Raw genomic sequence first — 18,269 nt, 5'->3', positions numbered from 1 at the left:
TTGCTGAAAGTTTAAGTTTTTACTTCTACTCAAACGTGAAACAATTCACTTTTTTATCATATTCAGTTTAAAGTTTTCAGAATGTCATATTTACATATTCTGATAAGGAGCATGCAAAATTGTTTATCAAATTGTACCTCATAATAGGCTCAATCTAAAATTAAAATGAAATCTTTCTAAAGAATTTTATTGTGATGCAAAAATATTTAACTGAATTGAATCTAAGCTTGACCTTCCACAAATAGCATCAATTTTTGTTATTATGGTAGATACAGGCTCCCTCCCCCACCATCTGAGCACATCACTCCCAAATCTCTACAGCAATTTTCAGGAAGGAAAGAGTGAATCTGCTAAGCCAAACTCTCCCTAATCTTTCCAGTTGAAGCTACACACACACACACACACACACAGAAGTATTTAATTTTATAAGGGCAAAGTATTTTAATGGGTTATCTGACATGTCTGTTAATGAATGCCTTAAATTTGCCCCCCCAAATAATGTAAATACGATCACTACCAAATAGAATAGCTGTTCAAACATACAGTAGTGGCCAAAATTGTGGAAACCTTTTGGGAAAAGTGAATTTTTATGCCATCACTATCAAACAGGGAGTTCTTGGTCTCATCACTCCAAATAACACTGTCCCATTGTTCTTTGTATACACCCAGATGATTTTCTTCTGTCACATAGGCACAGTCTCTTAATTCTTCTATCATCACTTGCTGTTGTGTGCCTTTTCCTGCATTTACCAGCGTGGTTTTGTAGTGATTGAGTCTCCTTATATCTCTTCAAAAATTTAGAAATGCCACCTTTGGTTACGTCTCCACCAATTTTTCTTCTAATTTCTTTATAACTGTTCACTTAATATTATTATTTACATCACTTTCTGGGTGACCAGTCAACTCTTTGCACCATTATTTTAATTTTATTACATTTTACAAGCTCACTAAATGAAAGAACACAAAAACCCCCAACCAACTTGATAGCGATCATGTAACACTCTTACTGTGATCTGATTGGCTCATTGCCAAAACAAAATGTCACCTGATTGGCTCTCTAAACACTCATTCTTATTGGCTACAATCAGATGAAGGAAAGTTACCCGATATCAACCTAAGCAAGTTGTGCTTCCTTTTTTTGGTTATTTGGCTATAACTTTTCATAGAATACAGATAACTGAACAAACTTTGTTGCATTACATTTTTGATTAAATTATCTTTCCACTGATATATAATTTTATGGTACTAGTCTAAAAAAGGTGGTGTTATTAGCCATCAAACCTCAAAAATACACTTTTCCCAAAAGGTTTCCATAATTTTGGCCACTACTGTGCACAATTTTTAGGAATTTATTTTTTCTCCATTCTGGAAATAATATCTGCAAAAAAGAAACAACGATTAAATCCTGTATAAAAATAACATGCAACTAAAGCTTATAAAGCAGATTCAGGTATTAATATTTGTTAATGAATTCTTCTTTGTTGTCAAGGGATACCAGGAAACCACAGTACACCTGCCAACTGAATACTAACCTGAATTAGGATTTAATCAAAATTCTTGATAATTATAGGGCGATATTTTTTATTTCAAAAATACATCAATGATATTTATTGATGAAAACAGATAAACCAGTGTGAGAGTTTATAGTATATGTATTTACATACAGATGAGAGTCTATTGTAAAGATATAATTGCCGCATTATTTTGAGTCCAACTTCTGTTTTTAAAGAAATATAAATACTTAAACATTGGGTACATATTGGTGTACTGTAACTACAAATGTTGTGCAGTTTCAGTCTTCTTAGGCGTAAGGATTTGAAAACAATTGAGGTGGAAAATTGGGATGTATTCCTCTCAGTTCCATTTAGATCTGCAAATATGAAAAAAAAGTTAAAATATTGCAATTAAAGTACAATTGCTCAGATCAGAACAGATAGGCAGTACTATCTAGTAACAGACACAATAAAATTAACCTGTTGTATTCAGAACTACTCTACTCAAACTGACATTATTCTCATTTATTATTTTATTTAGAAAATGTATATATGGTTGTCCATCTTATATGAACATTGAAATAACAATGTTATAACAATGAAATAACCCTAACTCTAACCTCAACAAAAGACACCAAATGAAATAGTTATATCACTACTGAGGTAACTATGTAACTCAACTGCGTGTAACAACATAATAATTTAATTATTTTTTATAATGTACACATATTAATTCCACCTCAATGTCTGAATAAAGCATTAACCTCTGTATAATTAGGACAGTTCAGGATTTATAAACAAAGTCTCAAGTTTTGTAGCACTGAAGTATAATAAATCATTATAGTACTTTCATGTAAGCAATTTTGCTCAGTCTTGCAGAAATCCATTTACATATTAGGAATAAAACTGCTTTTAATGCATTAAATGACTGGAACTAATCTCATCTCCTCACCATGGGAAATGCTTAGAGGTGGTTTCTGGCAAGCCACATGAAATCAAATTAAACTTCCAAGGAAGAAAGATCAGCCTTAATTCTGAGCAGAAGTTACCACTGTCCGCCTTTCAGGTCTATTTCATATTAAGTAAATGAAAACAAATCCCAATCTGTTACTATCATAAGCAAGGATAACAGCTTATAGGTTTCATGAAGTGCAAATTCTGATAGCAAAATGGCCAAATTTCAGTCGTGCAACTACAGAACCTTTGAGGGGAGTGTTATGGGTGGGATAAAGTGTTTCCTACTCAGAAGTCACCAACTCTAATCCCCTGCCAAAACCTGAAGATACAGTGGACCCTCGGATCGCGACTGTAATCCATTTCTGGACTCCAGTCGCGACCCGATTTGGTCATATCCGAAAGCACAACCAACTGTGCATGTGTGCAGTAAAAAAAAAAATGGCGCCAAAGGGGAAATCGGCATGAAAAGGGGATCTTTCCACACTGATTTTGTTCACCACCCAATTTTTGAATCGTGACCCAATTCAAAAATCGCATAGATTTTTTGTTCGCCACTCAATTTGGTCAAGAACAGGAGCGTTCACGACCCGAGGTTCCATTGTAGATTGAAAAAAATCTCAGCAACATTCCTTCTGGTGACATAATAACTTCAACCTTCCATGGTCCTCTAGGACAGGGGTCCCCAACCGCCGGGTCCGCGGACCGACGTCCGCGAACAAGTCTTACCGGGCCGCTGGTTGCTGGGCGCCATCTTTTTGGTAAAAATGTGCTTCCGGTGAGCTTTTCCGGTAGAAAGCTCACTGGAAGCACCTTTCATCAAAAAAGATGGCGGCGCCAGCTTCCGGTGAGCTTTTCCGGGTAGTAAGCCATTTCTACCCGAAAAAGCTCACGAGTGCTAGCGCCCATCAGTGCTTCCGTGAAGTCACCGAAGCACTTTTTCATCAAAAAAAGATGGCGGCGCCCAGTTGATGCCGGTACCGGGCCGCGGCGTCAAAAAGGTTGGGGATCACTGCTCTAGGAGGTAAAACTGAATCCCAATTTTTCAAACACTGTCACCCTACACGATAGGAACAAAAATTGTAGAATATTACTACAAACCTACAGAACTCAGTTTTTAAATTTAAGATGCATATGTAATTGGACTGTGAAGCAGGAATAGAATAAGAACTTCTTAATTCTTTAAGAACTTCTTCATTCTGTTAGCAGATTACATAGGGCAGAGACTTTTTTCAGTGGAAAGACTACCTTCCAAAGCTCAGAAATTTTCACTATATCCCTGCTAGATAATTCCTGTTCACCAAGGTAAGATATAACAAAGCTGAAGATGAAAATTATGAATTCACATTCTCTTTGAAACAGACATGTTAATTTTAAGATGAAACCTTTCTGATTACTTACATCATCAATATCTTCATCATCATCTCCAATATCATCAAATTGGATTTCATCATCATCACCAGGCCCAAATGTATCAGTTTCATTAATTTTGGCTATGTAAAAATAAAAACAAACCAGGAATATATTTTTGAAAATGCTTTTGAGTAAGAGGGTAAATGTGTGTGTGTCCTTTATTCACAGTGACCTGGGCAATGATGAGAATTTCTTACCGTGCTCTGGAAGTTCTCCATATGCCTTCAGGCTTCTGGCTTCATCTGCATTGTATTTTAGAATGACATCAGCCTTGTTATCCTAAATAATAATATTGTTGATAAAAATGATTTCTTCTGTGAAAACTTTATTAGGACATTTTAAACATCTTCTTTTACCAAGCTGTCTCTAATGAGAGACACAATCTCTGACACTTAAATATGAATTTATTTTGATTTTCCCTGTACCATTTATTTATGAGAATAGAACATTATAGTAAATAGCTCACTAGATCACATATTCTTCAAACCTATATTATTAAAGCTATTACAGAGACACTGTACTAGTATGTACCAAGTTATACCTACATTATTAGGTAATGCAAAAATTAGTCACCCACTCAGCCTCCCATACTATTTATACTGAGATTACAATACTATGCTAAGTAACTCCTGGTCTTACTACTAATATAGTCTAGGTTAGAACTACATATTTACATACTTATGCTTAGTTTAAAGATGAATCAATCAAACACAGTTTGTAAATCCTACAGTTTGTCACTTGTGTTAGTGTCTTCTAATCATATCCTTATTCAACACTATCTATTTAGAACATGACTCGACCTCTCTGCAAAATTACCAATGGTGAAAGAAAGATGTCTTCTTCCTATCTCGTAACCTGTATGTTGTGTATTTTGAGCAATTTAGGTTTAAATAAATTATGCTTAAACATAAATTTCATAAATGTTAATTCTTTTTTACCCTAAGGCACTGTTCAAGATTTATGATAAAAAACATCCAAAGGAAGAAAAGTATCTTTACATTTTTTACATTCATACTGTTTCCTGGAAAAAAAATGTGACCTATCCCAAAAATGTGACCTATCCCTAGCCTGATTTTAAGAGTGGGCCTAATATAAGCCCTACCACAAAAAATAAGCCCTAGTGAAGGGGGTGGCCAGCACAGCATGCGGCCTCTGGCTGGCTACTGGGCATGCTGCTGCTGGCCTCATGGGGGCTCTCCTGGCTGCACTCTTGGCCTCTCTGCGGCTTTGGCAGGCAGCAGCTGCATGGCAGGCCTGCAGCGGAACAGAGAGGAAGGGGGAGATCGCCCCTTCCTCTTTTGTACCCCCAAACCCTGTCTACCCTGGCCCTGGCCTGCACCCCCAAACCCTTACCCTGGCCTCAGCCTGCACCCCGGTGCTGGAAAGGCACGCAAGTCTATGCTACTGGTATGCCATACAATGGAAGCCATGCAAAGCAATGAGCCCTGACCCTCTTGGTTCCTGGGACGATCCTGGACTGGGGGAGTGCACGGGATCCCCAAGGCGGAGGCCTCATGGTGCAACACTGCCATACTCCAGAGCAAACCTCTGTCTTCCCTGCGCAGTATAGCAAGGCTGGAGGCCTCTGCAGCATCTGCCGACCAACTCCCTCCCTGTACCTGCTGCTGCTGGCTTTGCGCTGCTCTTGCTTGGCGCGGACCTCCTAGGCCTTCACCTGTCCTGCTGAAGGGCTGGAATGGAGTTCCTGCCCATTGAAGTTGTGCAGGGAAGGGGAAGGGTGCAGCCTTAAGCTGAGGGTGGGCGACATGGCTGGCAAAGGGCCCCTAGCAGGGCCAGCAGGCAGGGCAGGTGGGGGCCGAGGCACATCTAGAATTTTGCCTGTTGCAGCTACAGGCAAGCAGATGGTGGGACGGAGAGGGTAGGGCCAGTGGTAACAGCACTCCCACTCCCATCAGCTCGTCGCCTCTTGTACATTAAAAAAAAAAAAGGACATCCCCAAAAATAAGCCCAAGTGCTTATTTTCAAGCACAAAAGAAACTAAGACCAGGTCTTATTTTGGGGGGAAACACAGTAGAAAATAAAGGTAAATGTGATTGACTAAATCATTGTTTATAAGTTCCATGTCTGTTTACAAAAATTAAACCAAACTGTCATCACATTGCATTATGTAATAAGAGTAACTACCAAATAGTAACTAACTTACCTGGTAGTCTCTCAAACCCACCAATATGATATCTGATGTATTTATCCAAACCTAAAAATCAAAAGAAAAAAGAAATTTTATTCTTTTTTCCAGACTAACATTTAAAAAATTCTATGAGTTCTTTAAGTTTTGAAACACTTAATTAAATGTAATCTTTTAAAAGACCTGCAATTGGCTGAGATAAGCAATAAATCTTGGTTAATGCTATATAATTCAAGTATTTGATCAGTTGCTGAATACAATACGATGTGTGCATAATATTGCACCCTACTGTAGAGGTTAAATCACAATACCTGCATGTCTTCACATTTAGTTATGCATTCTGGAGCAGAAACACCATATGGAAAAAAAGTAACAAGATGCCACTTTCAACTTTCAAAATTCTGATTGTAGAAATTTTTAAACTTTTAAAAGTTTGGATAATGTACAACAGCACCTATTCCATTAATCTTGTATCATCGAGGCTTTGAGTTATAAAGATATCTGCAATGCTAATACAGAATAGATCCTAAACACTGCATGCTTACAGTTAGAGGGGAGAATATCTGCAATGAGTCATTAGCAGTGGGATAAGTTAAGTAACAGAATAGTTCTTCATAGAGAAGAAAGACAGATTTCCAGGAACTGGAACAGCACTGGATAATTTTTTTAGTCTTAAGAAGGTGTTTTCAGTGCTCAAAATGGTATGCAATATAAAAAAAAACATTAAGGAACAAAATGTGTAAGGGAAATGAAATTCTTAAAATGTGAAGTATTTACCATCAGAACCACAATCAGCTGGAAATGCACATAAAAAGTAGCAAACAAAATATAGAGAACAGATATATGTGCAAAACAGGAAAACATTTTGTTTCAAATCTAAGAAAAATAATTGTTTCATGGGTTCTATCAAACCATTTAGAGTCATCTATGATTTGGCAGAACCAAAAGTGCTTTTATTTCAGGTTTTAGATAAAACAAATCCAAGCAGGCAGTTTAGGCAGGAATGATGCACATCATCTTTCTCTTTACCTCCCCTTTAGTTTCAAGCAGAACACATCAACTGATCTGTTCAGGCTTTTTGCTTCAGCTGCAGATTCAGTTCCTTGGCTTTCTTCTACCTCCCACTTAATCACTTCCACCCAGGAGTGGGATTCAAAAATTTTAACAACCAGTTCTGTGGGCGTGGCTAAGGTGGTGGGCGTCGCTTGGTGGTCATGTGACTGGGTGGACATGGCTTGGTGATCATGTGACTGGCTGGGCATGGCCAACTCAACTTCACTCACATCGAGACACGCATCTCTTCGCCTGGCCTCTCATAACTGTGGGGATTCTGCAACAGTTATAAGTGTGAAAAATGGTCATAAGTCACTTTTTTCAGTGCCATTGTAATTTTGAATGGTCACTCCACACAAGCAAAGTACCAGCAAAGAAGGAAAAAAAACCTCCAGAGAGGTTCGAGACAGGAAGTCTAGTCCTGCCAAGAATGTAATAAGGGTTAATGGAGAGGCAGTTTCTGTAAGCAACACCAGAATGTTTCCTTCCTGCCTTCCTTACAGGATTAGGCCAGTAATTTCTTCTAACAACCGGTTCTCCAAACTGCTTAGAATGTTAACAACCGGTTCTAGCGAATAGGTGCAAACCGGTAGAATCCCACCTCTGCTTCCACCCAAATGAAGACAGCCCTATCTTGTTCTGTGCATGGATTTAAAAAAATTAAAATCTGAGAAAGACATTTTAGTTCAGGCATGGAAGATCCAAAATCAGGATTCCGTACACAGAACAATTACAAGACATATTACATGCTTGTAGTGTAGAACTTCCACGGGCACCAGAAATTGGAGCAAAAAAATAAAAAATACAGCAAGATTAAAGATGTATTAAAAAGAAAATAAAAAATGTAATGAAAAAAAAAATCAGCAAATGCAGCAGTCAACACAGAATAATATTTTTTTTGAGTCACTAGTGATATATGTAAAGGAAGTATTGTGCTATCACAGGTCACTCCACCAGATCAAGATCTTGGAACCAGTAGCAGGATACGTACATAAGATACTGTAACATTAGTTTAATATACCAACATATTTGAGGTTGCCCATATATCAGAATGTGTTAACATACCTTTTTTCTTAACTTTCCTCTGATATGACACAGCCTTTTTACACCATCGAAACATAATGCCTCCAGTCTGCCATTTCCCAACATTTTGATAACTTGGGCATATTCTGGAACACATGATTTAGGAATTTTATAATTTTATAAAATTGTAACACAGTTCTAGCTATTATACCAGAGAGAAACAGACACAAGATTTTAATACATGACAGTTGATTTTAAAAATCTCATAATATAAAGTAGCTATAGTTATTTGAATTTCTTTATCCATCAACTGATTCAAGGTTCACACATTGAAAAAGCAAAGTTTGTATGTAGATATTTCAGATTTGGGGTATGAGGATCTTAAAACAAAATGCATCATAGGATGCAGGGCTGATTTCAACCAAGACAGTTGCTGTTCAACTCATTATTTCCCTCCCAGATTTAAGAAAAGTAGTAAAATACTGAGCCATATTCTGTCAAATATGAGGATCCAGATGGGTAACAATAAATAAACTAAATCCAGATAAGGTAAACATGTTGTAGGCTTATATTACCTTTTAAATAAAAGTATAATTTAAAAAATCTGTAAACCTAAGCTGGTACAGCCAATTGTTGGTTATTCTTAAAACATATTGTTATATGAGTATTCTATTCCCACCTTCTTTCAATCTCAATTCAAGCTGTTGTATTTGACTTTTTAAATTGCTTGGGATAATGGTATATGAGTTTACCTATTTATGCAGTGATATTCATGGGGTACTTGTATGTCAAAAAAATCAAGATGGCAGACATGGTGTTGTGATGCAAGCCCTGCTTGGTGTATGTGCCAATGCTACACATACATATAAAAGCACTTTGAAAAGTATCTGGAAGCTTCAACTGGTACAAATGCAGATGTATGGGCAATTTGGGACTCCTAAAGCTCCATTTTTGCTGGCAGAGGGCTGCAGGAGGCTGTAATGGCTGAAAATGGGCCAGGGGGGAGTTGCACACGGCCCCCTCAATCTTCCTTTTCAGTGGCAGAGGGCTAGCAAAACAAACTAAAAGCAAAATAAACAGAAGGAGAAATGTTTCCTCTTTTGCATTTGAGCATCCAAGAAGAGACAGGAAATGAGAAAGGGAAAGACAAAGAAAAAGAAAAAGAAGGAAAGATGGGAAGGAAGGAGAATGAAGAGGAAAGGGGAAAAAAGGAAGAGAGGAAGGAAGGAAGATTATAATGAGAAGGAGGGCGAGTCTGAGGGAGGCTCTGCCTTAGCACTTGGCCACCACAGGTGCCCCTGACATGAGTGACATTGAACTGGCCACGGCCCCCCTGGGCCTCCAGGGTTAAATACAAGTATGACACCCCTGATCTAAGCTGAATGCCTCAATAAATCCTGTTTAGTGGATGTGACAAAGAAGACATTTTAATAAGTTGAAATAAATATGCTTTGTCATTTATTCTAAAGCATTAATCAGGTTGTCACTCTGTAATTATTATATAATATAATTTCCTAGACTTTTCTACTGATGTCACTGTCACTGGGAAGATAAAGTCTAAATATCTGCCTTCCTGCGCCTAGGTTTCTTGTTCAAGTAGAGAGAGAATAAAAAAAAGTGTGAGAATATGACATGTTTATAACACAGTTGTATAGTCTATGGGAAGGTAATTAGCTTCCTTTCTACTGAGGATATGTCAAAGTTCAGAATATTTGGAAAGTAGCTTACGATTCCTTCATACTTCACTGTAATATAGCTCATTGGCATTTGAAATTTCATATGACGAACATGGCATTCTGGGTAAGTGAAAGTAAACTCCAGGCTTGTGAAATTATTTGAATCCATCAAAACTGAAACAGTAATCATAAGGCAGACCTGACTACGGAGTCACTGGATGAAAAAATGGAAAGAAAAGTGTACTAAAAAACACTTGGAGAAGTTTTGGTTATTCCTCAGGTCAAATGCTCCGCTGGTGTGAGGCCTTCCATTTCCTCACTTGTCCGTTTTCTTGCTTCTAAATAGTGACATACAAACTATTCTGGGTGACCACAACAGACAAAGACTTTCTCTTCTGTGTGGTGCCTTTTCTTCCTCTGTTAAAGACAATAATGCCCCGTTTAGCTCCCTCTCTTTCCTGCTAAAGATTTTGGCATTGCTCTACTTAGGAATTGATTGGGTACTCATTTGTCCTTCCAAAAAGAAATGTGAAAACTCCATCACTAAGCCCTGCATCAACATATTTTGCATGAGGGCTTGGGGAGTAATGTTTTTAATTTAAATCCTAACAGAGAATTAATTCTATAAAGATCAGATTAATTCTATAAGATCAGATTGAAGTATTGGAAGAATTAACTAATTATTTCATAAAGAATTAATAGTTAATTCTTCCAATACCTCAATCTGATCTTATTTATGTCTCAACAGTTACATGTACAATCTAAAGATCAGGAATTCATGCAGTCCCTGTGACATACAACTTCAAGAAGGTTATCAGAGAAGTATTCCAGCAGAAGATTAACACTGGGGATCCTTAATTTTCCAGTCCTGATTCACTAAAATCAATATTTTGTAAAGCTTCAGCTTCCATCATTTTCCTTCCCAAGCAAGCTGCCACTCTTTTGTCTTGTTATCATTTTGTTTTCATGTGGTCTTATTGTAATTCTAAATGCTGGAATTCTTATCTCCAATTCCAGGTGAGAATTTTCTGTAGTAGAGTCAGGAACAGGAGTACATAAACAGAACAGCAAGGACATGTTCTTTCTGTCCTGAAACTGGGGAGCATTCCTTTTGGTTTTGTAATTGACAGGTTGCTCAGGTTGCTCATTCCCGCCCCCATGGCCAGATGAGCCCTGATGAGCCGGAATGCTTCAATGTATCAAAAGCCTTGGCAGCAGTTCAACAGCAAATATTGTAAAAGCGCTATTTGCTATCGCCATTGTAAAAACAAAAAACAAACCCTCTCCAATTCACATAGGAATATATTCTCTCTCTCTCTCACTCTCTCACACACACAGAGGCACATCAGCCCAATGACAAGAAGACTGCAAATTCTCATCCCTTCAATTAAAAATAAAATTTATTATGCTAAACTAAGACATCTTATGCTAGGATTAAAATGTGTTCTACATTTTTTGTATCAATATAATGCTATTTCGGAAAAAAAACATGTTAATAGCCACATGACCTCTGTATCATGTGATATTGTATTCATGTATTCATAGCTATTGGTTTTGTTTTTTTTCATTCTGTGGCTTCCTGCAAGTCTAATACAAAATTTAAATTAATATTATGGCATCCAATGTAATACAGGAGTTGTATTCATTTTTTTTATATGTAATGCTACTTAAAAAACAAAATAAGATTTTAAGCTAAACTGAAATTTATCTTATTTCAGCTTAGGGTTTTAAAAGAATATGTCAACACCAAATAATAGAATACTTTATTAGAATAGGATACTTTATTGGCCAAATGTGATTGGACACACAAGGAACTAGTGTAAATATTCTCAGTATACATAACTGAATGACTGTGTACAAAGACACTAACTAGTTTTTTTAAAAACTACAGACATTCAGATACGTACCAAATGCAGTATAGTACTTTCCTAAAAATGTTCTTTCTACTATATTTCTCATTTTATACACTCTGATCTACTCTCTGCAACTTTTACACATTTTTCAACAAAAGATGTTCTTTTTTTCATCTATCAATACAATCTTCTGCAAGAACACCACAAATAAGTTTTCCTCCTACAGAACTGCTTAATGTTAGGAAATGAAAAAGCCAATACATCTTACCTTGTCCATCCTCTTTAAAGACCAATTCTCTTTTTTCAGATTCATTCTCATTCTTACCTCGTCTTCTGTTTTTACCTCCCTTTCCTAAATTGCAAAAAAATGAAAAAGTAATAATTTAATATAGGGTTCCCAACCCCCAGTCCATTGGGAACCGGGCTGTGCAAGTGGCAGGCGAGCGTGTGAAGCTCTATTTGCGCATGCCTGGGATTGCATACATGAAACCATACCCTCTTCCGCCCACCACCACTGATCCATGAGACTGGAAAGGTTGAGGATTACTGGTTTAAGGTATAATCTGAAACCTTCCAACAATACTATTGTTGATAAATCAGCGCTATGTTAGACCCTTTCCATAAAGTGTGAAATTATTATGATACATTAGATTTCCATACCAAATATAGTGGATATAGAAAGTCTACACAACCCTGCTAAAAGGTCAGGTTTTTGAGATGTAAAAAAAAAATCAGACTAAGATGAATCATTTCAGGACTCTTTCCACCTTTACAACAACATGTAAGCTGTACAATTCAACTGAAAAACAATTTGTGGGGAAAAAAAATGAAAAACTAGAATAATGTGGCTGCAGAACTGTTCACAGCCTCTTTTAAGAAGGAATGTGGCTGTGTTCAGAATCAACCAATCACATTCGAACTTACAGTAAACAATAGTCAGTACACAGCTGCCCTCAAAGTGACTAATCACCACTCATATAAAGTTCAGCTGTGTGCTAAAAGGATTTTTCTGACATTTACTCTTACAGCAAAAATCATGGTCTACAAAGCATCAAGACAATCTCATTGTCAGAATGTATCAGTCAGGAGAAAGGTACAAAACATTCCCAAGGCATTGGACGTATCACGGGAACACATGAAAACAGTCATCAACAAATGGAGAAAATATGGAACAAGAGTGACATTACTGAGAACTGGATGTTCCTCCAAAATTGATTAAAAAAACACCAAGAAAACTGATCCAAGAGGCTGCTAAGAGACCTATAGCAACATTAAAGGAGCTGCAGGAATTTCTGACTGTATTGGCTGTGTACTACATGTGACTACAATCTCCTGTATTCTTCATATGTCTGGACTGTGGAGTAGGTTGGCAAGATGGAAGTTTTTTCTTACCAAAGAAAACACCCACGTCTGGCTACATTTTACAAAAACCTACATAAAGTGTGACAAAAACACGTGGGAAAATATATATGGTTTGATGAGACTAGGTTGAAATTTTTCACCATGATTCCAAAAAGTATGTTTGACACAAAAACAACATTGCACACGTCATACCCAGAGTGAAGCATAGTTATGGTAGCATTATGCTTTGGAGTTGCTTTTCTTCAGCTGGAATTGGAGCTTTAATTAAGGTGGAAGGAATTATGAACAGTTCTAAATATCAGTCTATTTTGGCACAAAACCTTCTGCTAAAATGTTGAAGATGGAGAGAAATTTCACTTTTCAACACAACGACCCAAAGCTTACTTCCAAATTAACAGAAGAATTGCTTCATTGCTTCACCAGAAGATCAAGTTTTGAAATAATCCAGCCAGAGCCCAGTCCTGAATCCAATTGAAAATCTGTGGGATGACCTGAAGAGGGCTGTTCACAGGATACCCTTAAAATCTCAGATTTGGAGTGCTTTTGTAAGGAAAAGTGGACAAAGATTTCCAAGGAGGATGTGCCATGCTGATAAGACTTCTGCTGATAGACCCAGAAGATTGTTGTCCTAAAACAGGGCTGTCAAAACTCCCACCCCGTGGGCTGGATGCGTCATGTATTGGCCTTGGCCACTCCCGGTTTAGTGAAGGGGAAAAAAGTCCCCATATGTTACATGATGCCGCCATCTTTATGCCACCATATCACTGTAAGTTATTTTCTTCCCCTAAAACATTTCTGCTTGTTTTTCAATTGAATTATACAGTATATTCTAAAGGTAGAAAGAATTCTGAAGTGATTACCCTGATCTGATTTTTTTTAACATCTCAGAAACCTGGCATTTTAACAGGGGCATATACTTTCTATATCCATCCTATATAACTGTAATAGCAATGAAAATACCAAAGATGCTTAAATTTGCAATTAATAGCAACTAGTACAGAAACAAAAGTTTAGATACTTACATGCAAATGTGGAATCACACTCTAAAATAAACCCTAGGTCAGATTTGCCTAGCCTAGTGTTACTGAAAACAGGAATACTTAGCCTATAGGATGAGAATATCTGGAGATTATGGAAGTACAACTTCTCAGACATTTTAGATCAGTAAAAAGTATCTTAATCAATTACTAGGCAAGCTGTATACAACCTTGAATTTATCTAGTCCTGCCTTAGTCATGAAGGCCAGCTGGGTGACCTTGGACCACTCAATCTCTTTCAGTCCAATTCTCCTCACATGGTTATTGGAGGGAAAATAGAAGGTGGATATGTTCTAAAAGCAGGATATAAATAATTTTTGGTTCACAAATATTTGTAAATCTTGGTATATTTTTCTACTTTGCTGTGGAAATGAAAAAAAGTAAACCAGGGTGCTTTCTAAATATTTTGTACGCATGCTTGTGTATGCACACACATGGTATACAGGTGTACACATATGTAATTAAGAACAGCTTCAATTCTGAATGTGTTAAAAAATAAACCACACTTTAGTGTTCACAGTAATGAAATGCCATTTTCAATATATTAAAATTATATAAGAAATCAGTTATTCAGTGTTTCATCAATGTGCGATGTTTTAAAATATCCCAAGGAAGTGTATCCTAATAATAAACAGTAGGAACATTCTCTAATTTAAGCAGTTCCGAAAGGTATTGACAAAAATGAGATACACAAGGTCAAAAAAGAAACCCAGATATCGATTATCAAGCATGAAAACAAAACAAAAATAGTGCCTAAAAATCAAGGCCAACCTATGATTCATAAAATTAAACCGACAGCCTCTTATTTGTGTTAAATGTGTAGCATCAAAACGAGAAAGAATCGGCCTGTAACAGTTAGCTTAGCAGTTAGCTCCACTTTATTAAACAGAGACCTTTGTCTGAGAATTATGTAGCAGCGCGTAACTGAAAGGAGGTCTATTAGTTGAAGCAGTTTTTATTAGTTTATCGGTCAACTATCTTAAGAAAAGGCTTCAGCCAGAAACAAGGGAGAAGGCGCGGGGCGAAACACGCGGAGAACCGAAGTCCTAGCACAAAAGCCTTTGGGTCCAAGAAAGCACCGAAACAGCTAGGCCGAAGCGGCGACTGGTGCCTTCCCCTTCGGGCGGATTCATCTACAGACGGGGGGAGAGAGGGAGAGAGGAGTCGCGTGGAAACCAAATGGGAGCGGGGTCAGAAGGCCTCACCTTTGTTTTTCGGCATGGTGGCAGCTACCAGTCAGCGGACACAGCCTTGACAAGCCCGAACGAAAAGGTAGGAGCCCTTTTTTACACTGCTGGCTCAGAGCAAAAGGAGAAACTGACAGCGGGACGTCGCGCAACAGTAGAAAAAAGTCGACGCTGCCTCCGCCAAAGCCCTCTGAAAGGAAAGGCGGAAGACAATCTCGGTCCCAGAATGCGCTTCGCGTTCCCTCGATTTCTTCCGGCAGCTCGCAGGCCTTTCTAGCGCCCTCTTCCGGTGGGAGGAATTACTGCTGAAGAAGGCGGTCCTATGAGCTGATAGATCGGGGTGTGACGTGTGACGTTTTCACTAAAGTGGGGTGTCAAAGGGGCGTCCCGCGGGGCGGATACGTCACGCGCAAGCCACGCCCACTCCACTTCCGTGAAAGGAAACACGATTTGGAAATCCATTCCACTTAATTCAATGGGGAAAGTATTACTGCCTATTTACTTGGTATCATAATAGCATCAGAAATAGCCGTGAGCCTCCTTCCAAACAGTGGTGCCTGATTCATTACTGCAATTTTACTAACTCATCCTTTTGCCATCAGCCCGTTCCTGGATTGCAAAAATTCAAACAAGTGTCGACTTTCTGTATCTCTTTACTATTGCTGCTTCGCAGCCTGGATTGTTAGCCTGATTAGCTCCCTCCCCGCTTTCTCTAAAAAAGTAAGATCTGTTAGAGAAATGCAGGACTTTGAAGATGTTTGTATTCCATAGTATATTGTAAGCTACCGAAATTAAGGCGACTTTGGGTAGGCTGGAATGAATTTGTGTATAAAGTGGGTGTATATCCTTTCTCAAATTTCTAAATTGAATAATTGAATATATTTAATGCTCTCCGTGTTTAAAATTTTCCTCACAAACATTTTAGGCATCAGGTTGTGTATATTCTATGTATATAGAAGTTATTTCCTTTCCATTCTATCAGTAATTATAATTTCCTAGACCCAATTTGTTCCAAAAGATCATGTAGCTGGTTTTTTTTTTTAAATTCTGTGGTATGTTATCTGTACCTGTTGGATGTTGGGTGAAAGAGAACAAGGCTGACCTTTAAGTGCTCAACTACAGAACAGTATAAACCAGATAATTAATCTAGACCAGGAACTAAAGGCTGTGCGAGTCTTCCCCCAATGTAGTAGATCTATGGATTGGGGACGACCTTGAGAGAGACAGCATGAATGGCATAAGCAACTGAAGAAAGAGAAAGTGCATGCTTAAAATTGGCTGGTCCCAGTCAGGTATTCATACATCAGATATGCAAACTTCCAAAATATTTCAACCCCTGGAGTTGAAATGTGTTCCTCATACCTGCTTGAAATAAGAGTTTTATACTATGGCAGCAGATATAACTGAATGGGAAGACCTATCGTTGTAGATAAGTATTATCATTGCCATTCTATAAGAAGAAAACATCCTAAAGTATGAGCTTAAGTTGAATGTTATGCTAACAGGATAGTTGCTCTAGCATTGGTAGTTATGAAAATCTTTGAAAGGCTAGTGTTGTCCCACCTGAAAACCATCATGGATCTGCTGTTAGATCCCATGCAGTTTGCATACCAAGCAAATAGATCAACAGATGATGCTGTTAATATGGCTCTGCACTACATCCTACAACACCTTGAATCTCCAAATACCTATGCAAGGGTCCTTTTTGTAGACTTCAGTTCAGTATTCAATACTGTCATTCCAGACATCCTTCTAACTACATTAAACCAGCTAGCGGTACCTGAACACACTTGCAAGCTGATCATAAGCTTCCTAACAGACAGGAAGTAGCAGGTGAAGCTAGGCAGAATCACATCTGATACCTGTACAATTAACACAGGGCCCCCCCAAGGCTGTGTGCTTTCTCCACCTTTTTCTATATACCAATGACTGCATTTCAAATGATCCATCTGTTAAAACAGGGGTCCCCAACCACCGGTCCGTGGACCGGTACCGGGCCGCGGAACAACTCCTACCGGGCCGCTGGCTTGCTGGGCGCCATCTTTTTTTGATGAAAAAGTGCTTCCGGTGAGCTTTTCCGGGTAGAAAGCTCACCGGAAGCACGCTTTTCATCAAAAAGATGGCGGCGCCAGCTGATGCCGGGTACCGGGCCGCGGCGCCCAGCTGATGCTGGTACCGGGCCGCGGCGTAAAAAAGGTTGGGGATCACTGTGTTAAAATACATTTGCAGATGACACAACAGTGATTGGTCTCATTTGAGATGATGAATCTGCATATAGACAGGAGGTTGTACAACTTGCCTCGTGGTGTAACCGGAACAATCTGGAACTGAACACACTCAAAACCTTAAAAATGGTGTGTCATGCCCCTGGTGGAGACTGACTCTGAGGAAGAGGAACAGCCAACAAGGAGTGGAAGTGTGGCTCCAGAGGTGGTGGCGGAGGCTGGGGAAGGGCAGAGGCTGGCTGAGCAGTCACAGGATGACCCAGGCCCATCCCCTATCCATCCTAGGGCATGCAGGGAGGAGAGGATCAGGGTAAAACATGGTCTACTTGGGAGGAGAGTGCCATGATCCTCTTCATGGGTTGCAGGTGTGAGATCTGCATAAAAGGTTGGACCTGCATGCTAACATGCTGGAGACAAATTAGTGTTTTATTCCTAAAGAAGGTTTATCTTGGTTGGCGTTCTTCCAACGGACTGTACCTGGTTATCTTCCTGAAGTTGGCAATTATCTATCCTGGTCTGTCGAGGAACTTTATACACTGCTGTTTGTTTTTGTTTTTTGCTTCGTTATCAGCTCTTTGAATTTGAACTGTGTTCTTTTCCTTTGAAATGTTATTTTGAAATATAGTAGTTTACTCCTCCACTGTGAACAATTAAATAGTGAAGCCAAGTTGAAGGCATTAAAGGACTTTTAATTACATTTTGGGTTTTGTTATATTTCTGATATACTCTAGGTCATCACAAGGTGGTAGACTTTAGAAGAAACCCTCACATACTACCACCTCTTACAATACTAGACAGCACAGTATCAACAGTAGAAATCTTCAAATTTCTAGGTTCTACTATATCA

The 18,269-nt window shown here is 38.4% G+C and overlaps 1 protein-coding gene across 1 annotated transcript; it reads right to left on the bottom strand.

The window, feature by feature from the left end:
• Positions 1-1,564: 1,564 nt before the first annotated feature.
• EIF1AX (eukaryotic translation initiation factor 1A X-linked) lies at positions 1,565-15,395 on the bottom strand. The gene is made up of 7 exons (XM_026674920.2): positions 15,216-15,395; positions 11,880-11,963; positions 8,125-8,228; positions 6,025-6,075; positions 4,058-4,139; positions 3,849-3,940; positions 1,565-1,870 (listed from the first exon to the last, which is right to left on the bottom strand). The coding sequence occupies exons 1-7, from the start codon at positions 15,229-15,231 to the stop codon at positions 1,865-1,867; spliced, it is 435 nt and encodes a 144-aa protein (XP_026530705.1). The 5' UTR covers positions 15,232-15,395; the 3' UTR covers positions 1,565-1,864.
• Positions 15,396-18,269: the final 2,874 nt, after the last annotated feature.

This window comes from Notechis scutatus, chromosome 5 (genome assembly GCF_049901735.1).
Source record: "Notechis scutatus isolate UNSWTSFEM ecotype Mainland chromosome 5, rNotScu1.2, whole genome shotgun sequence".
In the NCBI taxonomy this organism is placed as follows: domain Eukaryota; kingdom Metazoa; phylum Chordata; class Lepidosauria; order Squamata; family Elapidae; genus Notechis; species Notechis scutatus.
Note: the sequence above shows the minus strand (reverse complement) of the source record. Positions and strands in the feature narration are given on the sequence as shown.

Coding starts and splice junctions, on each gene's coding strand:
- EIF1AX (XM_026674920.2), bottom strand. Junction 6,076..8,124: donor GAGGAAAGTTAAGAAAAAAG/GTATGTTAACAC, acceptor TTTGATTTTTAG/GTTTGGATAAATACATCAGA. Junction 4,140..6,024: donor TGGGTTTGAGAGACTACCAG/GTAAGTTAGTTA, acceptor ATTATTATTTAG/GATAACAAGGCTGATGTCAT.